Here is a 23735-nt window from a genome sequence, read left to right on the forward strand (position 1 = left end):
TCTGTTCATTAAATGAGGACTTTCTCTCTTAAAGACCTGTGTTAGGCACCGCCTCGGAGGAACCTATCTTATTTACTTCTTATAACCCTAGACATGAATAGTGCCTGGACATAGTTAAGTGCTCTAGGAATATGAATAAAGGGTGCCCAGACACTGGGAGGAGCTCCATAGAAAGAAGACAAATGCACGAGTAATATTAGGCAAAGCAGAGGATGAAATGTAGCCTGGGAGAATATAAACAAAGTGCTTCGGGGTTCAAAAGAGAAAGCAATCACATCCAGTTGCAAAGATGTGGGAAGACTTCACACAATAGTTAATATCTTTGCTGGTCCTGGAGGATAGTTAGGATTTTGGCACGTAGAGAAGTGAATAGGGCATTCCAGGCAGAGAAAAAGTCATGAGCAAAAGCACAGATGAGAAGCAGTGGATGTAAAGAAGCCATCAGAAAGACCAAGTGTTTTTTTTCATCCAGTCTAACTAGAACGATGTGGCTACATTTCCAGGGGTAGAAACCATGCAAATGATTGGAGGTAAGTAAGCACAGAGCCATGATTGTAGAAGCTGTAGAGATGCTAAAGCAGCTGAGGATGACAGCGGAGCAGACTGGTATAGAAAACTAGAAGCCAGGACCCACAGTCCCTGAGAAGGTAGAAAAGTTCAGTGGTCAGTGGTTAAAAGAGGTGAGGCTGTAGAAAGATGTTTCATTCCTCACGTTGAAGGTACAGAAAAAACCAGAGACTGCGCAGATCCCTGTCGACCCAGGGGGTCAGGAAAAGCAAAAGTGGAAGTTAGACAAGGCGTGGCTTTCCAGGCAAGTGGCATCATCAAGGGAAAGCGAGGTTACGGGCAGGAGGAATTGCTAGCGTGCAGTGGTATCCCAGATTTACCGCTTCCTTTAAATGATGGTGGTTTGCAAGAATGGAGAAAGGTATAATCTCCAAGGAAAAAGACTCTGTGAAAGAATCATTGTATGGTATTTTATGCTGGCTCAGCTTAAATGACACTGCTGGGCATCCTGGAGAGCTAGAAAACACCTATCAAGCCCAGATCAAATACAATGAACACTCTGTCTGATGGGTAGCTGAGCTCACAAAAATAGTAAAGAAAAGATACAGGGGCCAGAAATGAAGCTACAGGGAGAAAACTGAGTGTTGAAGCGACAACAGGGCATGCGAGGTGGGGGAGTGGATCCCAAGAGGCTCACAGAAAGCCAGGATACTGAGGTGGAAGGCTGGGGAACCAACTCAACATCAGTAACAACAAACCAAAAAACTGTCTGTCTTGTCCAGAGAATGGAGAACAGTAGAGTCTCTGCTGAGAATCTTTAACATCAGGCTTCCCAACCATATGGGATTTGAATTTATACCTACCAGCATGGCCCAGAAAGCTCCAAGCCTAGAGAATAACACAAAGTATTACCAACGCAGGTTGGTCACATATGAAGAAGGACACATGAACCCCCCCAGCTGGAGGGTCATGCTTTCACACACAGCCTGCTCAGGATCCCAACAGATAAAACCCCAACAAATGTAAGCACACAATCCGGAATGAGCACATGATAAATAAGCCAGTCAGAAGAAACTACAAACAGCACAAATTTTACCTCCAAGAACCACAGATAATTGGATTATGAGAAATAAATACAAAATAAGTAAGTTTATGGTGCTCAAAGACTTGAAAAATGGAACGTCAACATTAGAAAGAAACAAGATGATATTTTCTGAAAAGACCGAGGAAATTTGAAAAAGCACTAAACATAAAAATCAGGAACTCAATGCCTAAGTTAAGCAGTAGATGAGACACAATTAGTAAATTGGGATATAGATCTGAATAGACTACCCAGAATGCAGATCAAGGAGAAAACAAAGAGATGGACGAGGATGTTGAAAGAGAGGGAGGACAGAGGCAGGAAGGCCAGCATATATCACGAAGGAGGGAATAGAGAGAATGAAGAAGCAGTATCCAGGGAGAGATTAGCTGAGAATTTTCCATCACTGGGCAGAGATGACCATCTGTAACAGGTGGACAAGAAGACTAACAGCAGACTTCTCAATAAGAACAAAAACAAAACACAGAAAGCATTAAGATAATCATAAGAAGGCCAAGAGAAGCTAGTAGTCCATGTACAATTGTAGACTCAGTGAAGCCATCTTTCAAGAATAAGAAATAAAGACATTTTCAGACAAACACAAAAAGAAAGAATTTACTATCAATAAACCCTTCCTAACAGAATTTCTGAAAGATGTACTTCAGGAAAAAGAATGTTAGAACCAGAAGAAAGTACTGAGATGAGGTGTGAATGGCAAACAATAAACTGATAAACTCAAGGGTAAATCAAAACAAATACCAACTAAAACAACAACAACTATAAATACTGACTGTATAAAACTATAAAAATAAAAATGACAAATTTGGAAATTTAAAACTAGATGTTTATCCCCATGTTCACTGCAGCATTATTTACAATAGCCAAGATATGGAAACAAACCATCAACAGGTGAGTGGATAAAGAAAAGGGGATATGTATACATACAATGGAATATTTTTTATAACAAATTTTTTTAAGATTGATGTATTTATTTGCAGTGCCTGCGTGGCTCAGTCGGTTAAGCATCTGCCTTCGGGTCAGGTCATGATCCCAGGGTCCTGGGATCGAGCCCTGCATCAGGGTACCTGCTCCGCGGGGAGCCTGCTTCTCCCTCTCCCACTCCCCCTGCTTGTGCTCTCTCTGTCAAATAAATAAAATCTTAAATAAATAGAATCTTAAAAGAAAATATTTATTTATTTATTTATTTTAGAAAGAGAGAGAGAGAGCAGGGGGAGGGACACAGGGAGAGAGAGAATCTTAAGCAGGTTCCACACCCAACACGGAGCCCTGTGCGAAGGCTAGATCTCATGACCCTGAGATCACGACCTGAGCCCAAACCAAGAGTCAGATACTTAACCAACTGCACCACCCAGGTGCCCCCATACAATGGAATATTATTCCGCCATAACAAGAGAGACATTGATGGACCTCAAGGACATCATGCTAAATAAGTCACACAGAGAAAGACAAATACTGGGTGATCTCTCTTATACTGGTATCTAAAAACAAAAACAAACAAATTTTAGAAAAATAAGCATATAGATACAGAGGACAGATTGGTGGTTGTTGGAGGTGGGGATGGGAGGTGAGAGAAATGGGTGAAGGGGGTGAAAGGTAAAAAAAAAGAAATAAGTTGAAAGAAGTTTGCGGTGAATACCCACGTATCTACCATCTCTACTATGTAATTAATATTTTACGGTACTTATCACATATTGATCCACCCATTGTTGACCCCTCATTTTTTGCTGCATTGCAAAATAAATTGCAGCTATCAAGTAGTTAACATCTGAATATTTTATCGAAGGCATGTCATTAACTACAGATCAATATTTTCCAGTTCCTTTTTTCTAATGAGGTAAAATTTATGCACAATAAGGTACACACATTTTGCATTTTTTCTTTATATCAGGGAATAACAATGACTATGGCCAGTAGTGAGGGAAACATAAAGGCAGAAGAAAGGAGCAAAAAATAATCATTTTCCCTTTATACAAAAATCATAGTTCACATGTAAGCAAAAAAAAAAAAAACAAAACATTAAATTAGAAAGCAAATATACAATAGAAAGCATTAACAAAAGTAACAGTTCATTGTAAAAAACCAATAAAACCAGCAAAATCAATAAAATCATCATAAAGCTGACTATTCATGACAAAAATGAAAGCAGACAGAGCAAAAGCTACCAATACCAAGAATGAAAAAGGGGATATTACTATGAGAGGGCCAAAAAGAGAGGAAGAATGTACTAGATACATGCAACAATGTCAATGACTCTCCAAACATTAAGTTGAACAAAATAGCCCAGACACAAAAGGGAACAACTATGCGGTTCCTTTGATTGAGAAATTGCTTCATGGAGAGAGAAACCAGAATAGCAGTTACCTACAGGCAGACTCAGAACCATGGAATTGTTGTACACCTTGATGGGGACATTGGTCAAAGTCATTGCCTCTTACGATGAAGACCTGTGCAGTTCACTGTATGTCAACTTTACCTCCATTTTTAAAAATTAATAGAAAGCAGTGTTTCAGCAGAAGTTCAAGAGATGTCTGAGACCAGTACTAGACCAAATGGTATCTGTAACTCTCCTCGGGATGTAGCCTACATAGATTTTTTTGTTTTAACACTTCCAAAGTCCTTTATTGAGTCGGCAAGGCTGGGAGCTGCCCTTGGAACGGGGTCCCAGTCTATGGTGTCCCTGTCCCTGTTCCTGACGGGGGCCGGTGGCTTCCTCTGAGAGGCTACTTGGTTGGCTCCTTCTGGAATTCCCAGCCCTCCTTGGAGTACTCGTGGGCCTTGGAGAGAGCCAACAACAGGGCTAACCTCACCATCGTGATACCTGAATCCCAGGACTCCCGGATGTGAAAGTTAAGCTTTGGAGGGGCTGGGAGCTGGGGTATCTTCAGATGGGTCTGCTCACACGCGTACTTGCTGAAGTGGTCCGTGGCTGGAGGGACTACCATTACCTCCCCAGCATTCTGAAGGACGGCCTGGCTCTTGTCACGAGGGTGACGGAGTCCAAGGAAACATGGCGTTAAACATGAAACATCCTGTTGATAGCTGTGTAGCATTAGCACTGTTATTAAAAATGTTAGCGTGAAAAGTGGAGGTTCTATTTTGCCCAGTCTTCACCCAAACTGGGGTAGTTATGACTCTTCAAAGCAGTTTCTGGAGGAAGAAGGGACAAACAAACTGACAAACAGCCTAGGCATGAACTAAAATGCTCACTGACAATGTCACAGGAGATGAATATAAAGGAGTAAGAGTTAAATGCTCTCAGGTCATTTCCATGTTCAGGAGGATAAAGAAAATGCTCAAAGTATGAATGTGAATAATTTCAGAGTATCTGGCAAAGTGCTCACTTGGAGAATATATAAAGAACCCCTAGAAATGTGAGGCCCAACAAATATTTTTTTTAATAAATGAGGGAATAAATGACTGCAATAAAATGAAAAGGAGGCCCAGGAAACCATATTCTCTTTCCTGTTTCTGGAAGTGTTTGGTGAGGAGGTGATGTGTGGAGCTTCTGGAGCTGTACTGAGACCATGAGGAAGGAAGCTCGAAGGGGAAAAGTCCAACACACTAGGATGGCAGAGTGGACAGATGAAGAAAACCCCGGTTCCAACCACCACATTCTCCTGAATGGGCGGATGACTAAGGTAAAGCCAGTTGGCCTCCTGGAACAGGAGAGACATGAATGCTGAGGAAGAAAGGGTGTCTCTCTATCATTCCCATACCCTGTAGGTGTCTGCTACAAGGACTCTGGAGCTCAGAGCGGTCTGGAAGCCATCCTGCCACCCCCTGAATGGAGCATGTTTGAAAATGAAGAGAGGAAGGCAGAAAGAGAGAGCACAAAATCCGATGGCATCATTTGAACTCCTGGCTAGAGCCCTGCCTGAAACATCTGCCCTTCCCCTTCCTGCTTAATTCAATAAACCCACCCCCCTTTTGTTTAACCCGTGAGCTATGTTTACCATTTTTAGTCATTTGTAAATGAGTCTTCAGTAATAGAATAGCTTAGGAATTTTCATTGATCGGAAAAGGGAAACATTTCCCTATGAAAACATTTCCCCTTGTAATTGCCAACAATAGATGGTTCTTGAAAAGACTCACAGAAATCACTAGGTAAGCATTCGATCACTCTGGTGCCCAAACCGGGACCTGCATCTGAGTTGTTGGGGAAAGTAGCTTGAGCTCAGGAGACACACGGTGGATGCTGTTGACCTTTCATGTATACTCTGCTTTGCATGGTTCCCTGAGAGACTGAGTCTTGATGCAGGTAGCTATTCTGGGAAGCAATCCTAGGGAATGGAGAGATCGGAGTTAAGTCTAAGAGAACAAAGAAAGCCTGGCCAGCGGTGCCCCGGGGCCCAATCCCAGCGGCACTCTTCAAGGAGCCATGCAGAAGGTCAGAATTGTCTACTGCACAGCGGTCCACCTGCACGCAGGGGTATGCATCCTGGTTCCTGTCCCCTGTTGTTCAAGGATCGCCCCAGGAGTGTTAACTCCCTCAGCGTTCCCAGTTTGCACGCGCCCCATGAGGCTGTCAGAGAAGCCTGGGACAGAAAGTGACATTTGGAGCAGCCGAGGGGCCCCCGGGGCGATGCTCACGCACAGCTGGCTGGTTGTCATAAGGAGCAAAAGCAGAAAGGTGAGCACAAAGGGGGACCTGAGATGGGTATAGAATATGCCAGACCCAGACTCCACAGAGAGAGATACATGGAGCACATCCCTTCACACAGCACCAGCCAGCTGGGCTCGTACGGACTCGGTTCAGGCTCAGATCCCAGGTTCGGTCCGCCTCTGCGAGGAAGCCAGCTTGGATTCCCTCTAAAGAAGAACTAGGAGTCCTTCTTCTGAGAATTCTGAACAGAATATATCACAGGGGTCCTTCCTTGGGGGACTCTGAACCACAACGGCAGCGTCACAACAGAGGTTTTTAAAGGGGATGCAAAGGCGATGCGGCCGTTCTTATTCTGACCCATAAAACCTGAAAGCTTTCCAGAACCAACAAATCCTAGTACCAGTTTTTCCTGGAAGTGGAAATAGAAAGGAGCGATACTTGGCCAAAGGCACTGAACAACAATTAAAGGTGCTGAGGAGGACAACACAAAGCCTGGTTCTCAGGACTGGAAAGAGTCAGAGCATCCTGCTGGTTCCTGCTGGTACCTGGGCAGGGTACGAATACCACAGGATTCGCAACCAAACCGACCTGACTTTGAATCCCGGCTCTGACACTTTCTAGCTACATGACTTTGAGAATGTCATTCCAGCTCTTTGAGACTCCATGGCCTCATCTCTCAAGTGGTGGATGATAATGTCAGCTTCCCAGGATTGTCGAAGTTAGAAATAATGCACAGAAATTACCAACCCGGTGCCTGGCACGTAGAAGGTATTCAAGAGAAGACGAGGAGAAGGAATGAATGGATGAAAGGCAGAAAGGTAGAGGAAAGCAAATTCTATACCAAATACTATGGTTTGCAGAAAGTACACCCTGACTGCCCCCACATTATCTTAAAACAGAAGCAAGGAAAGAGACCGCTTTTCTACACCGGAGTGGAGACCCCAGAGAAGGGTCCTCCGCACACAGCTTTAAGGTCAGTTCAGAAAGCCCACTTGGGCTCTGAACTCAAGCAGCCCTGAGGATGGCCTGAGTGGCCCTTTGCCTGCTTAGGGTGGAAAGGCCAGCCTGGGTTCAAAGTCCAGCCCTTATCTCCCCCCCAGTAGTCGTGGCTAGATCACTGGGGTTTGAGATGTCGGTGAAGGCAGCTCCTGGCCGGGAAGAAGGAGGAAGAGCATCCCAGAGACAGGGCAGCTCTTCCTGACTGCCCCCATGGGGTCTTGTCCACCGCGGCCCAAGCGGAGGCCTGTCCCAGGTCCCAGGTGTCCTGTGGGCCCACACACCCTCACGGGGGGAGAACAATCGGAACACACAGAATTAACTCCTTCCTCCTGGGGTTTGGGAATTATCACCCTTGTTTATTTCTGGGGCATGTTCTCTCTTATATGTGTTGTTCCTCTGACTTGTTTCTCTGGCAAAAAAGGAGGAAGGACGGTGCAGTCAAAAGAAGGTACACGTTGTTTTCTTTTCATGATCTCGGGGGCGAAGGGTTGTGCTTAAGAGCAGTCACGACTCCTCCATTCTGTACATTACTCACCACAGAGGCTTTTAGTTTCTCCCAGTTTTGTTTAGTAGAGGGGGAGGGGCTGAAGCAGAGCACAGCCAAAGGAGTCTCTCACTGCCCGAGAGGGGCCAGGAATAATGGTTCTTCTTCGGGGGTGAGGTCACGTCGGGTACCCGCCTGACAAATGGCCCATCCGCCGTCGGTCTTCACAGCCCCAAATGGCTCGGGTTGGCGGTGGCTGCCAGGCCCTGCTGTCCCCCAGGGACGACCAGCTCATCTGCGCTGGCTCCTTGGCTCCTGGGTCTGACAGGAACGGGGCTCTTCGGCCACCTGGGATTTGCCCCCAAGCACCTGCCGGACCCTCTGCATCCCTGGGAAGGAGAAGTGACAGCCCCGTAGCACGGATGGCTGAGAGGGCAAGGCTGGGCAGGCTGAGGTTGCTAGAGCCACAAGTGGGACGAGAAGGGGGAGCGCAGAATGAAGGGTGTGGCGGGGCGGGGAGGTCACTTACCCAGGCAAAGCCGGTGGGCCTTGTCCGAGAAGACCAAGCGGAACCAGCCGGGCTCTTTACACTCGAAGGTCTTGCCACAGGACAGCAGCACCTTGTTGTCCAAAAAGCGGCGCCAAAGCAGCATTTCCTCCTTAAAGGTGGCCTCAGGCAGGAACTGGGAGGGTGGGCAGGGGCTCAGGCTGCAGACGAGACACCCCTGCCCCTCACCTGCCAGAGAAAGGCTTCAACTACCCCCCAGGCCTGCAGTCCCACCTGCGTTACCTTCCTCAGGTCAACCCAGATGAAGAAACCCGCCCCGCGGCTCAGGAAGGGGATGCCCATGGCCCGGAGCTCTCCTGCCACATAGGTGTGGGCAGCCTTGAGCCGGGCATGGTTCTCCGGTAAGTACACCTGGTTGATCCAGTCTGTTTGGGTGAAAAGAGAAGCCAACAAACAAATCTCTCACCAATCCTCCATGCTGTCCCATGAGTCTAAATGCTGACAAGAGAAAGGCCACGAGCTGCCAAGACCCTTTCCCCAGCTGGTGGATGGGGGCCGCAGGAATATTCCATGTCCGGTAGAAAGCACCAGAAATACAGATACCTGGCCTCACAGCTCCCAGGCCCGCAGACACAGGGTCCCTCAGGGTGCATATCCTAACTGAAGGATGGCCCACTCACACACTGATGCTTCCAAGCCACAGATGCTGCCGTTCAGATCCCAGGCAAAGACAAGACGCAGGGCCTGGGGCAACTTCACCTCCCCATCCTCAGCTTTTCTATTAACTTTCTTTGGTGTCCCATTTGATGAGGGTTTCTTAATTGTTTTTTTTTTTTAAATGATTTGACGTTTCTTTTTTTGAGAGAGTGAGAGAGCACAAGTGTGCAAGCAGGGGGAGGGGGCAGGGGGCAAAGGGAAAGGGAAAGAGAGAATCTAACCCTAACCCCAGTGCGGGACTGGACCTCACAACCCTGAGATCATGACCTGAGCTGGAAACCAAGAGTTGGATACTTAACTGACTGCGCCACCCAGGCGCCCCCACCCCACTTTGATGAGTTTTAACACATGTACATATCTGTGTAACCCACCCCCTGCAGGCAGGACACCGAACTGTTCCCTCACCCTCATCCCAAAGAACACCCTCGTGCTGTTCATAGTCATGTCACTCCCCTGCTGCCCCACAAGCAGGGGTCCATTCTCCGTCACTCCGGTTTTGCCTTTTCCAGAATGTCACAGAAGTGGGATCATACAGTCATGTCACCTTTTGAGACTGGCCTCTTACACTCAGCACAATGCCTTTGAGCTTACTCTGTGTGGCCCTGGATCCCGCTGCAGAGCCGTGTTCCACTGTGTGGATGCACCCCAGCTTGTCCCCTCCTTCATCCTCGGAAGGACATTTGGGGTGATCATGAACAAAGCAGCTATAGACTCACTTGGTGGGTTTTGTGTGACCATAAGGGTAAACAGCGGGGAGTGGGATTGCTGGGCCATTTGGGAAGCATGTGTTTAACTCTGCAAGCAACCTTGCTTTCCACAGGGGCCGCGCCCCCTTCCGTTCCCAGAGCAGCATGAGAGTTGAAGCTGCTCCGCATCCTCGCCAACACATGACGGTGTCACTACTGTTTTAAGTTTTAGCTGTTATAGCAGGTGTATAGTATCCAGTCCTCATTTCCACATCTATAAAACACCGGGAGAAAGTATAGGAATATCTGCCTCCTAGGATTCTGGGGAGGGACCAATGAGTTGGTGCAATGAGAACATCTAGCAGGGCTCAATAAAAGGTGGCAATTACAGATCGCCTTTGCTATCCAGACTCACTATCTGAGATCCTCGTCGGCAGAGATACTTCCATTATAACCGTTTTCCCTCTGTCGCTTCTACTCTCTCTTTCTTCAAGGACTCACAGCTAATAATGCTGAGTTTGTGTTGATTAAGTGCCTATTATATCCCAGGTATCATTCAAACTGACAAATCACACGAAATGAGGTTTGGGGAGGTGAAGGAATGTGCCACACGGCCAGGAACTGACGGAGTCGGCTATGAACCCAGTCGTGGCCCTGGGTTCTCGAACACCACCCTAAATTCTTCTCATGAGAGAAGCACCCATGATCCCTGGCCCGCCCCCAACTGACTATAACCTCCCCCCACTTCTCAAATGACCAGGCCCAGGCAGTCACCACGGTCCCGGAGCAGCTGCGCCATCTGGTACTGGACCAAGCCACTGAGGCCGTGATAGCGGCAGAGGGAAGCCACCGCAGTGGCCACGTCCCGGTTTTCCGTGTACAGCGTGCCAAAGCGGAGCCCAGACATCCCGAAGTCCTACGGAGAAAGGCACCCTGAGCAGTGGCCAGCCCTCCACCGGGGAAGCTGGTTCCACCCACCTCTCTGCCCTCCCACCTCCCTGACATCCCGAAGCCAGCCAGGAACCTACCTTGCTGGTCGCCCACATCACGTGGGTCCTCTGGGGGTCAGGCAACCTGCAGAGAACACAGTGTGGGAACGGAGGCAACACAGATCCACAAAAGCTCATACGTGTTTGGATGGATTTGGTTCTGGGTCTGTGTGAAGCCCTGGTTTCATCTCTTGAATCACCAATTCCTACACATCCTTTAGAGCCAGGGTCAGCAAACTACAGCCTGCAGGCCATACCCGGCCCACAGCCTGTTTTTGTAAATAAAGCTTTATTGGAACACAGCCATGCTTTTTCATGTACATACTGTCTATGGCCGCTTTTGTGCTATATGGCAGAGTTGAGTGAGAGACCGTAGGCCTATAAAGCCTAAATATTTGCCATCTGATCCAAAAATATTTGCTGGTCCCCAATCTAGAGCTTAGCTCAAATTCCACTTCCTCAAACAGATCTTCTCTGAGCACCTCCCAGTAGACTGGGCCCATTGGGGACCCCAAGCAGATCCCCTCATGCCTCCCCAGATTTGTCCTTTTTAGCACTTATCAAAGCCACAATCAAATGACTGTGTATTTAGCTGCTAAAATGTTTTTTCTGGGGGCGCCTGAGTGACTCAGTCGGTTAAGCATCCAATTCTTGGTTTTAGCTTAGGACATGATCTTGCAGTTGTGGGATTGAGCCCCGAGTCAGGCTCTGCCCTCAGCGTGGAGTCTGCTTAAGATTCTCTCTCCCTCTCCCTCCTGCTCACTCACTCTCTCTCTCTCAAATAAAATCTTTAGAATGTTTTTTCTGGCTAGAAACAAAAGTTCCACCTGAGGGGGGCCTGTCTTTCTCGCTCACTGTTGTATCCCAGCACCGAGCATGTCTGGCACAGAGTAGACGACAAGTCGCTATTTCTCTGCCTCTCGCTTTCCTAATCCATAAACAAACAGGAGTAACAACCATCCACTTGGCAGAGCCTCGTAAGGACCAGCTGAGAGAACCAACGGAAAGGACTTCACGGGGTCCAAAGTTCTGAACAAATAACAGGAACTCTTAGAATCTCTCAATGTCACATTTACAGACTTCACAGGTGATCTGGTCTAAGAGTTTCCAAAGCTGTTGCAGCCACAGATTCTTGGCTCAGACTAAATCTAATGAAAAAGCCCAAACAGCTAGAAGTGCTTGGCACATGCCTGGGGCTGCAGAAGGATTTGCTGAATGAGTGAGTGAGTGAGTGAGTGGACAGATGGATGATGAAGCTGAAGCTACTCTGGAAATGAGGGGGACAGCACCGGCCAGTTCCCACCCTCGCAGCCCACCCCAGCCCCAAGAATCCTACGGCCCTGGCCCTCCTTGGAGCTCTCAGAAACCCCACAGAACAATTTGAAAACCCCTGATGCAGCCCGGCCCTCCCATCTTCTCTTTAGGGGATCTGAGGACATTGGGACCAGCTGGATGGAAGAGGAACTGCCCCGGACAGGTCATGCCCTGTGGGCCGAGCCACAGGGGCCCGGGGACTGGGGCTTGGCAGAGTTGGCTGTGACAGGGCAGACTCACCCTTCCAGGCTCAGGACGCTGCAGTAGGCCGCCGACTTCTCAAACACGGACAGCATGTAGACCTCATCCACCATCACGTGCAGCTCGTGCCTGGGGGGGCAGGGCCGGGGAGGAGACGGCTTGCTCTGCAGGCCAGATAGGTCCCCCATGGTGGGGAAGCAATGACTCAGAAACCCAATGGGACTAGGGTCGAGCCCAGGGCTACCAAACTTTTTTCCAGAGACACCTTTCTCATGTCTCAATTTTCACACAGGAAGCCGCACACACAAAGCAGATGACAGTGGGGCTTTTGAAGCACTGTGGAGGAGAGGCGGAGGCCTCGGGCACCTCCACGGAAGAAGGGCCCAACTGAGTGCCAAACAGGTATGTACAGACAGACCCAGATTCAAGTCTGGCTTCGCTGCTCACTCTAAGGCTCAGTAACCTGGGGACAATGACGCATGATGACTAATAGGGTGACTGGGAGGACTACATGAGATACGGCATGTGAAGAGCTTAGCAGGGTACCCGGCCCCTGGGGGGGGTACAATACAGGACAGCTGTTGTCCTAAAAAGAAAGAGGGAGAGAACTAGCACCCCACAAACCCCTGGCCCCTCCACCCCACTGCTGGGAAAGGGCCAAAGCAGGTGGGAGCCCACAGCGGAGTGGACAGGGTAGAAGAGTCTGTACCAAAGCCCACACCAGTATCCTGGTCTGCCAGGACGTTTTGTGGGGTGACTGTGGGGGGGCCTCACCTCTTGGCAAATTCCAGGTAGTCCCGCAGCTCTCCTGGGGAGTAGATGTCGCCCAGAGGGTTGTGGGGGTTGATGAGGATGAGACCTTTAACCTTCACACCCTGAAACCATCAGTGGGGCAGGAAACGCTCAGCTGCTCCTGAAGGCCAGAGCCACACACTCCCACTGAATGGGGCCTGCGGCTGGGCGGGCCCCCGGGGAAATGGGATGGGAACGCGTCCACGACCCAGCGTGAAGCGGAAAAGGGCAGAGAATCACGTATCTGCAGCAGACATCCATATGTGCATCGCGTCAACCGGGAAGGAAACCAGAGGCAGAGAACAAAGCCCAGAGGCCAACAGGCCCAAATGCCAGTAAAGGCTGCCTCTGTTGGTAGAATAACGGGCGGGGGTTGCACTTCTAGAATTCCTACAGCAGGCACATATGACGGTAATGGCCACGGACGGACTGGAAAGGAACCACGGGAGTGGTACTCGTCTCTGCCTTTCTCCAGGAGGTGTCCCCAAAGGGGATCGTGACAGGGGAATGACCTCCTCGAATGACCAGGGAGAGCACTGAACGTCAGACCACTAAGCTCCACACTTGACCCACTGAATCAAACTCGGGTGCAGCAGGGGTGGGGGGTGTTCATCGAGTTCCCTGGTTGACTCTTTGTACACAGGTCTCAGAGTCTTTCTCTAGTGGCAAGACCTTCCACGGGCTCCTGATTGACCCCCAGAATGTTTCCCTGTGACCATCTGACACCCCAACCCCATCAGGGAGCGCCAACCCCACGGTGGGGATGAGATCAGCCACAGGAAGTCCGTGCCCTGCTCAGACCCACCACTCCCAGCCTTGGGTTTGACTTGACCGCCAGACCTCAGAATTAGCTCTCTGCAGGGCCATCTCAAGCCTCTCCACGGTGAGCTGGAAGGGGCGTGTGTCCAGCCCAGTGACCTGGAAAAAGACGGAGAAAAGCCACCAGCCCCATTCAGTGATCCCCCAAACCTGAGCTTCTGGGGCCTCTCCTACCCGTCATCTCTAGCCTCCTTAGAACAGTCTCTGAAAAAACGCTGGCAGGGTCACTCCCCTCCTTGCTGCCCACCCCATCACCTCAGGGACACCTCCGCACTCTTAGTTGGGAAGAGGCCCCACAGATCCTCTGACTGGAGCCTAAGAACTTACACGTTGAGGTCTGCTCTGCCCCATCCTCACCCCACCATTTTGATGTAGTCTCCCTGCGGCTGCCCTTGGCTTCTACACTGACCCCAGATCTCAGAGCCAGGACCTGGGGAACCCCAGGGGAAGCCAGGTACGGACAGCCTTGGGCGGCAGAAGGGTCTACTCCCCTTGCAGCATGGATTCCTCCCATGTCTGCCCTCAAATTCGGAGAGAGGAAAGTCTTCCCCTACGGGAAGGCCCGGGTCCCACCAGGGTCTCAGGAACTCTTACCTCACTGTCCAGATAGACACAGACCAGACGGACGTGGCCATAGAGATAGACGTGCTGTGTGATGGCTCCATAGTAAGGTGTGGGGATCAGGAAAGCCTCTGAGGGCAGGAACAGGCCAGGGCCTGTCACCCTCTGGCCAGAACACCCAGCCAACCCCGCCCACAGGCTCCACACCCCTCCCAGCCTTCCATGCCCTTGGGGGTACACTGGGGCTACACTCCATCTCTCAACTCCCAAGCTCTCACTAACACCTGGATCCACTGGTATGAGTCCCTTTTCTGATCATCTGCAGCTGACATGTACCGAATGCTTACTACGTGCTGGGAACTGGGCTAAACGTGTGTTTGTGTGTTATCTCATTTGGGCCTCACAACCGCTCTGGGACATCAGTACTCTTGTCACCCTAACTTTACCGATGAGGACACTGAACCTCAGAGGATCCCTCTGAAGCACTCCACGTGCCGGCTCACTCCAAGGACAGACCGGGATCCAGTGAGTCAAAGCTGCGGGGTGATCTGGGCTCAACAAATGGACAAACATGACGGCATACAGAATTGCCCAGAGATAGAGTGTGTTCAGGAGGAGTGGATTCTCCCTCCCTGGGGACATTCAAACACAAGGCTGCTGAGGCCATCTGGTTGGGAGGCATGTCATGCGGAAGATTCTAGCTGGAGGGGCAGAGGGGGGCTGATGACCTCCAAGGTGTACCCTAATGCAGAGGCAGGCATTCCCCTAGTTCCGAAGAGGATGCGAGGTCAAGCTGCCCTCCCTTCCCCCAGTCTGCCCCACTCACAGCTCTGGAAGGGGCAGCTTTGTCCTACATGTTCCCTACCCCAGCCACGGGGAATGGACCAGAGGGAAACAAGGGACCCGAGGGAGCCAACCACCGGCTGGCCAGAAACCCGTCACGTGCATGCTCTCTCTCACGACTTCGCTCCAGGAAGCACAGACACTCAGGGGGTGAGAACGTGCACCTGAGCAGAAAGGTCATGAGCAGGTGGAGCTGGGGCAGCTGCGGAAGGTCCAGAGAGAGGTCTGCACATACAAAGGGAAGGGGGAGGAGGGACTGTCTAACCCCTTGAGAGGTGGAGAGTGTGACACTGAATCCCGTTCTTGACTGTTCGAGAATGGGTAGGAAATTGCCTATCCTATCCTTGCGATGAATCTTCTTCTTATGGTTCAAATCCTGGTTCTTATCTCTGTGTGTGAATCTGACAAGTCACTTAACCCCCTGTGCCCTAATGTCCTCATCTGGGACATGGGGATGGCACAGGACCTACCTCAGAGGGGAGAAGTGAGGATTAAATGGGCCTATGTGTAAAGCCTTAGGCCAGTGCCTGCAACACAGCATGTGGTCAGTAAAGCTCACCCATATGATTACTGTCAGCGAAGCTGGTGTGAGTGGGCCTCTGTTCTGGTGACAATAACCCCTGACCGGAACCCGCTCTCAGTCCCACTACGGCTCCTCTAGCAGATGGTGCTGGCTGCCTACTCTACAGCCATTCCAATTTCCTGGCTAAGAGAGCACCAGATTTCCCAGGAATGACCGGCAGTAAGTCCGAGGACAGAGGGCCTCTTCCCCCAGCCCCTGGGGATGAACCACGTTTGGTTGAAGTCCACTGTGGTTCTTACCCGTCTACCAGGGGCTGCTCTGGGAACGGGTCTGTGAGGCGGTTCTGGCCAGTGAGACGTAAGAGGAGCTCTGCTGGGACTTTCTTCGGGAAAGAGTATCTCCCCTGCCCCCTCCCAATAAAACAAAGACACAGGCAAGGCACAGCCTTTCCCCTTTGTCCCTGCTTTAGGACCCACTGTCATGTAAGGATGCGACAGCCATCACAGGAAGGGAAAAACCAAGGTCATCCCAGAGACAGGCCCCGAACCCTGGCATCACATTGACCTCTGAAACTGCCAACATCCGGGTATCTGGTCAAGCCTCATTAAGCCCCTTGCAGTCTCGTAGTCTACTGTGGCCAAAGGCGTTCTGATGCAGCCCGCAAAGACAGGCAACTGTGGACCCTGCAGGCATAGGGCGGCTCCCAAAGCTGAGCAGGCCGTGGGTCACTTACCCCCGACCTCACACAGCACTGTGGCCAGAGCCGAGAAGAGAGAGGCACAGCCATTCAGAACAACCACCTGCAGGTGACACATCCATGTGACAAAAATGAATATCCGTCCAGGAGGGAGCAAGGACCTACAGCTGTATCCAGGCTGGCATAGAGGGAGGGACAGTGCCCTCTGTCACAGCAAAGCCACCAGAGGAAGCCAAAGGCCTCTCTTAACAGCCAAGTGCATCTGTGGCTTATTCTTTGGACCACGCTCTGGATCAACAGAGCAAGGAAGAGGGAGCTGGTCACTCAGAGCGTCTTGCCCGAAGGTATGAAGGCAACGAGGGACCACAGAACAAACTGGAGCAGAAATTGTAACCAAATTATATCCTAAATATCTAGGATGAGGAAGACAAAGGGAGGGGGTGTTCCTAATTCCACCTGGAAACAGGTCAAAACCGAGTGAAAGGCAGATCCCAAGCCCACGCTACCCCTGCATGGGATGGGGGAGGTGGGCAGAAGAGCAGGGGAGAGCCAAGGAGGGGACTACTCACATTCTCTGGCTTAAGGGGTGTAGGCCTCTTGCAGTAGAAAGACAGGAATCTGGCCACTTCCTCCCGGAGGCTAGAGATCAGAGGATGGGCAGCGCTTGTCAGATGATCCCCAACCCACGATCCATCCCAAAGCTCCTCTGGTGAACTTTCACCCGGATGCCATTAACCTTCTCTGGTTTCCCACGAGGGCAGTGGGGTGAGCGTGGCCTCCACGTCGCAGGGCCCACCAGTCGCCTGCCCCACCACTACCCACACACGGAGACTTGCATTCTCTGTAGTTCCAGGACGCCCGACCCACCTAGTCCGCCGGCCTCAGGGATAGCAAAAGCAGCTCCATCTACATGTAGATCTAGCTAATAGCAATAATGTTATTGTAACAGTAACTAGCGTCAGCGTCACTGTTGGAGCATGTGCATTATGCAGGAGTTAACTGGGGAATTTTACTCATTTAATCTTTATAACAACCCTATGATGCCATTATTATTCCCATTTTACAGACAAAGAAACTGAGGCTTGAAGGAACTAAGTCACCTGCTGGTCAGTGGCAGAGTCCACACTCGAGCCAGCGGGCTGTCTCCAGGGCCCTCCATCCTCATCACTATAGGAACATGCACTTTGGAACCAAGTCCTGTTTGGCCACTAAGCCCCTGGAACAGTGGCTGCCCCCAGCAGGTGCTCACTAAGTTCCAACTCCAATTAGCATTATTTAGCACACCCCATCTGACCAGGAGGAAAATGCCCTCGCCAGCAGCCCCCCAAGACTGATCCTGGTTCCTGTAAAACTACTGAGAGAGCGGAGACAAGGACTCCATGCCTGAAGGCCCTCCGCAGGCCTCAGACCTAGGGAATGCAAGCGACGGAGCTCCTGAGCTGGGGAGGAACCAGCAGAGGGACTAGATCCCTGCGGACGCTCCGGGAGACCGCAGGATCGCCAGGCCCCCAGGACGGGCCCTCGGCCTAAGGCAGGCTTTCTCCACCTGCCATATTCACATTTGGGGTGGGATAATTATTTGTTGTGGGGGCTATCCTGGGCACCGTAGGAGGTTTAGCAGCATCACTGGCCTCTACCCAGTAAATGCCAGTAACAGCCCCTTCCCAGTTGTGACAACCAGAAGTGTCTCCAGATGCCCTGGGTCCCGTGGAGAGCAAGACCACCCAGGGCTGAGACCCACCGGCCCACGGCAGCTACTTACAACTGATGTCCCCTCCAGTCAGGGTACTGCAGCAGGGATGGCTCCACCCGCAGCATGTCGCTCTGGCTCAGCTGGGGACAGAGGAAGAGTGGGGCTGAGGGACACACTCTCTCCTGGTGACCACCGGCGCTTGCCCCCACATCCACACTGCACCCAGGCCAGTAAAGCCCAGCCTCGGTCCGCTCATCAGAGAAACCAGCAGAAAGACAGCACAGGCACGGCTTCTGCCTATTTTGCAGATGAGGAAACTGAGGCTCAAAAAAGTGAGGTGACTCAGCCAAGGTCATGGAGCTGGCAAGTGGCAGAGCTGAGACAAAACCCAGAAGGTCTGACTCCTAATCCAGTGCTTTTTAAACAACACTGCCATCTCAAAAACCTGGAGGGGTGGGGGTGCCTGTATGGCTCAGTCTGTCAAACATCTGACTCTTGATTTCCACTCAGGTCGGGATCTCAGGGTCGTGAGATCGAGCCCCATGTCGGGCTCCATGCTCAGCAAGGAGTCTGCTTGGGCTTCTCTCTCTCCCTCTCCCTCTGCCCCGTCCGTGTTTGTGCACACACTCTCTCTCTCTCTCTCTCAAATAAATAAATAAATCTTTTGAATAGATAAATACATAAACAACCCAGAGGGGTGGATTTGTAGAGGCAGGGATAGAGACCATGCTGCTCAGCTTCTCCCTAGGGTGACAAAAGGCGTCCCAGAATTGGGTGCCATCACCTCGGTGTTGGCTCCAACTTCTGGAGGGACTCGGGCCATTGTGTTCCTGCAGGCTCAGCTCCACCTTACGCTTCGGAAAGTGTGGCCATTTCTACACCGTCCCCACCCTGACCAGGTGCTGGGTTAGTAACTCGCTGGGCATCACAGACACGACGTCAAGGAAAGGCAGAAGTCTGGGGGAGTGAACCAAAGGAGAAGGGCGGTCAGCCACTCGTGTATGACGCCAGCCTCTCTGTCTCTCCCTTGGCCCAGGGAGCCGCGCCGTCCAGCAAGGCCGTGGCCACGCGTGCGTCCTGAGCACCTGGAACACGCCTCGTCTGAACTGAGACCCACTGGATTTGAAAGACTTGATATGAAAACAGTACGTAACATATCTTAATTTTTCAGATTGATTACATGTTGAAACGGTCCTATTTTGGATGTATGGGGCTAAATAAAATACATTACTAAGATGAATTTACCAATTTCTTTTTACTTACCTAACAGAAAATTTTAAGTTATATTCGTGGCTCACGTTTTACTTCTATTGGACAGTGCAGCAGGGAACTGGCTAGATAGAACATGCATCTTAAGCCCCCTTCCTACACCCCTCTCCCCTTGGGTCTTGGATTTGTCACCCTCAGAAATAAGTTCCTCTGGGTTAGCCGTCGCTTTCTCTACAATCCCAAACTTTGAGTGTGTGGCCTTGGGAGACACATTTATCAGGCATTTTCACTGGTTTGCTAGAAATGGCTCAAACTATTAAGTTTCCAGGAATTTTATATGCTGTGTTTTTAAAAAACAGACATTTAAAAAAATTAAATTCTATAAATGTATAAATAAGTAAATTACACTAAAAACAAAGGTAATAACTAAAACATCACTGCCTCTGATTATGTTACTACATTTTTTTTTAGATTTTATTTATTTATTTATGAGAGAGAGCACGCACAAGCATGGGGAGCGGCAGGCAGAGGGAGAAGCAGGCTCCCCGCTGAGCAGGGAGCCCGATGCGGGGCTCGATTCCCAGACCCTGGGATCATGACCTGAGCCGAAGGAAGACGCTTACCCAATGGAGCCACCCAGGCGTCCCTATGTTATTACATTTTATGTGTGTTCTTGAAGCTATTTCCATCTTGTGTCTACATGGTGGGGACACTACATAATGGGTGCCACAACCCCCCTTTGCCCAACTTTGTGTGCAAGGATGTCACCTCCGTGGCCTGAAATCAGCCACAGTGGAGTATTTACACTACGGGAACTAGCAAAAGCTGCATATCAGAGTCCTCCCTACCCCAGACATGGTTGATAAATACTGACCACACCCCACTGAGTGCTCCCCCCCTCCCCAGCCGTGAGAGCAGGAGGGACTGAGTATGGGGAAGAGGTGAAGAAGCAGGACCAGAACAGGGAAGTGGCTCGCTCAAGACCACAGAGAAAGCTGTCCCTGAAGCAGATCTGGAACCGGGGTGGGCTGACTCAGGCCAGGGCTGCGGAGGCAAGTGGCAGGCTCTGGTCAGGGAAGCCTTCAAGGGAAGTCCAAGAGCAGACAGTCCCTGGGAGCTACTGATGCCACTCAGAGGTGCACCAGGACTTACCCGCCTGGACAGCAGGTCAAAGCAGAGTTTGTTCTCACTGGTGCCCAAGTTAATGATGCCCTGGAGACAGAGATACGGAGGCATGGTGAGCATAGCCGAGGGGTCCCAAAGGAAGGCCCGAGATGCACACCGAGGCAGAAAGGCAAAGCGGGAGTGGTCCTGCCATTCCAAACACCCTTCCTTGGCCTTCCCATGAGTGTGGGCTGGACCTAGTGACCCAGTTCTAACGAACAGAATATGCAGATGTGACATCTTGCAAGAATAGGTTATAAAGTCCCTGGCTTCCATCCTGGGTACTCATGGTGTCTCCTTCTCTCTTGGATCGCCTGCCCTGGGGGAAGCCCGCTGCCATGTCATGAGGCAGTCCTGTGGAGCTTCCCATGTGACCAGGGACTGGGGCCTGCCAACACCCACAAGAACGAGCCTGGAAGTAATCCTCTCCCGTGCCCCCCACCAAGTCAAGCCTAAGATGAGACCACAACCCTGGCATCACTGCGAGTTCACAGAAGATTCTGAGCCTGAGGCACCCACCCAGATCCTGAATCCCAGAAATTATGAAATGTTTCTTTTAAGCTGCTGAAATCTAGGGTAATTTGTTACACAGCAACAGATAACTATACAATCCTTTGCTTTCTTCAGGTCTCTACTCAAATCGTCACCTTAGGAAAGTGGCCCTCTGTGACCACCTTACATAAAACAGCAACATCCCCAGACCGCCCCATCGTTCTCTATCCTCTTTACCCTGCTTTATCTTCTCTATAGCACTTATCACCATTTATTAAAGGGATTTTTTTTTTTTTTTTTTTTGGTCTGTTCCCCATCTGCCTCCCCCAGTAGAACAAAAACTCCATGAGGGCAGGAACTTTGCTTTTGCTCATGGATGTAACCCCAGCATCTAGAACAACCTCTTGGTCAAGGTAGGGCATCCCACCCTGCAGTCCTCCCTTGGGGTCCAGTGGGGACAGGGGTCTCACTCACACTGGGGTTCTTATCCTCATCATACTCATCCATGTGGTAGGTCCTGTAGCCCTCTTCTGCCGAGTCCCAGAACCACTTAATGATGCCTCCCCTAGAGGACAGGTAAGAGCTGTCTGAGGACAACATGGCAGTGGGATCACCCACTCCACAGAACTCTGGCACCTTCTGGTCTGGTTTTCTGGAGCATTCTCTTTCCAGACCATCCCCGTAGTTACTGTCCAGGTCCTGTGTGGAGGCTGGGCCCGGACAGGTGGCAGGTGCCCTAGATTCCTTCTGAAGCAGAGTGAACATCTGCAAAAGGACAAAAGTATTCAGGGCCTGAATTCAGCATTCAGAAAAGAAGGGCTTTTCACAGCAGCAAACCTGAATTGGGAGTCAAGAGGTCCTTCCCATTCTCCGTCTGCCCGTTCCTTTATGTTTATGTATCACCATTTCCTGTGTCCCTTACTAGTCGTAACCATGTGTACAATGGCGTCAACAAGTAAATTCTGTTAAGGATCTATTCAGGCCCAGGGGCTGGGCTTGCTACTTTTATATGATGTCACCTACAGCTGCTTTCGCTTGTTTTACATTTATGGGAGTTTTTCATTCTGCAGCCTAAGGGGTCACCAACGTTCTTTTTCCATTCTTGCTGACCTCATTTTCAAAACACCAGGGTAAAATGTTCTGACTTAAGCAGAAAGAGCCCGGGAGTCCCAGGGGTCTTGCGGTGATTTATGTCAGCGGGGCTAAAGGGCAGGAGATCGCTTGATCGGGAGCGGGCGGTGGGTGGGGACCAAGGGGAGGACGACTGGGCGTCTCCCAAGGGCAGGCACCCCGGCAGAGCTCCAGGGGCCGGCCTCCCGCAGGTGGAGGGAGGCACAGGTGTCAGGAGAGGGTGGTCTCCTGCCGGCGGCTGTGCGCTCCTCCACTTTCTAAGCCCCTTTCCTCATCGGCAGAGCGCGCGTAAAACCGCAGGGCACCGGGAGGCTATAAATGTATGAGTTCCCGTAGATAAAGCGCTTAGAGCCAATCCGGGCTCGTGGCTCAAGTTCGGTAAAGTAGGTTATCCTCCCTCCTCGCCGAGTTCCGGGTCCTGAGGCAAGCCCACACACCGAGTGCCGGGGAACAGCCAGCGGCCCCGACCCCCGGGGCGCTCCCGGGGGCAAACACTGCTCCCCGAAGCACCCTCCCCGCCCCACGCCACGTGGCCGGCTCTCCCGGGCGCTCACCTCGCTCCCCACCAGCGACACGCAGGCCGGCGGACGGGCGGCGCGGCGGGAGGGAGGCCGAGCGGGAACGCAGGACTCCGGGTTCCGGCCGCGGGGCTGCGGAATTGCGCGGGGGCGGGGCGCCGCGGAGGGACGACCGAGGCCTCGGCGGGCGGCTGAGCCTCGCGAGACCAGCCGGCTGCGGTTCCGGGACGAGGAAGTGTGAGCCGGGCCGCCCGCGCCCCCGGAGGCCCCGTTCGCTGCCCAGCAAAGCGGGATCGCAGCCCCGGGCCGCGCTGGGGAGGCGGGCGCCGGCGCGGCGGAACCGTGCGCCCCGGGCCCCTTCCGCTGCCCGGATCCGCCCTCCGGCGCCCGGCCTCCTGGACGCCCCGGCGTGACTCCCGCGCTGGCGGGAGAGGGGGGTTCCAGCCGCTCCGGGTGCCGGATCCCTGCCTCCGCCCCCACTCTTCCCTGTGCCAACCCCTTTCCCGGCGGCAGCAGAAGCCGAGAAGACCACCGCGGCAAAGGGTCGGCCTGCGGGCCCTGGTCTTCCTGGCTGGCACGTGGGGGCGCCTCCCTCTACCTCCCGGCCTCAGTTTCCCGATTTTGAAGCAGTTAGAGTGCCGGAGGTTACTTGGCAAACATATGCCTGCTTGCACCCACGGAGAAGCCTTTCTGGTTAAAGCGAGGGCATCCTTAAAACATCTTTCCCCTAGGAGAGTTTTTCCACTGGCATTTGAAATTCTCTTTTCGCTCCATGGGACATTTGTTGAACTCTGCCACAGACCCCTACACGTTCTGGGGCTTCGGCAGTGAGTTAGGCTACCCAGGCCCCAGCCTGCGCAGAGCCTTGAGTAGAAAAAGTCTCCTTTCCCCATGAAATAAGCAGGATCCTTCAATACAAGTATGGCTGGGAAGACTTAGGGGTCTTCTGACCACTCCATTTCTTTTCTCTTTGGCCTTGCCAGGAACATTGTGACCTTAAGCAGCTCTCGTGACTTTGTTGGTCCTCTGTGTGATGTTCTGTAAAACAAGCCAGTTCTCTCCATTTAAGTCATATTCTATGTAATTCTGGTTAAGTACTCTTAATGAATGCCTGTCTTGTGCCAGATCTCTGCAAAGTGCTGGGATAGGGTGATAAGCAAAACAAACAGTGGGCCTGTGGTTG

General features: G+C 51.4%; 2 protein-coding genes across 3 annotated transcripts in view; both read right to left on the minus strand.

The window, feature by feature from the left end:
• The window catches only part of EXT2 (exostosin glycosyltransferase 2), a 139029-nt gene extending 135041 nt beyond the window's left edge, over positions 1-3988 (minus strand). Inside the window, exon 1 of the mRNA XM_021685386.1 lies at positions 3975-3988. The gene's annotated coding sequence lies outside the window, so the exon portion shown is untranslated. The remainder of the gene's footprint in view (positions 1-3974) is intronic.
• A 3564-nt stretch (positions 3989-7552) lies between these two features.
• On the minus strand, positions 7553-22644 carry ACCS (1-aminocyclopropane-1-carboxylate synthase homolog (inactive)). 2 transcript variants are annotated; one of them, XM_021684760.2, is made up of 15 exons: positions 22589-22644; positions 21540-21668; positions 20400-20459; positions 18108-18178; positions 16915-16984; positions 16382-16448; positions 14316-14413; positions 13743-13820; positions 12885-12985; positions 12150-12239; positions 10635-10680; positions 10381-10522; positions 8486-8628; positions 8225-8378; positions 7553-8084 (listed from the first exon to the last, which is right to left on the minus strand). In XM_021684760.2, exons 2-15 carry the CDS (start codon positions 21666-21668, stop codon positions 7987-7989), a joined length of 1347 nt encoding a protein of 448 aa, XP_021540435.1. In that variant the 5' UTR covers positions 22589-22644; the 3' UTR covers positions 7553-7986. The 2 variants fall into 2 exon arrangements, with proteins under 2 accessions (XP_021540435.1, XP_021540434.1); XM_021684759.2 differs by having other exon boundaries at positions 21378-21668.
• Positions 22645-23735: the final 1091 nt, after the last annotated feature.

The sequence above is a fragment of the Neomonachus schauinslandi genome, chromosome 11 (genome assembly GCF_002201575.2).
Source record: "Neomonachus schauinslandi chromosome 11, ASM220157v2, whole genome shotgun sequence".
Taxonomy (NCBI): Eukaryota; Metazoa; Chordata; class Mammalia; order Carnivora; family Phocidae; genus Neomonachus; species Neomonachus schauinslandi.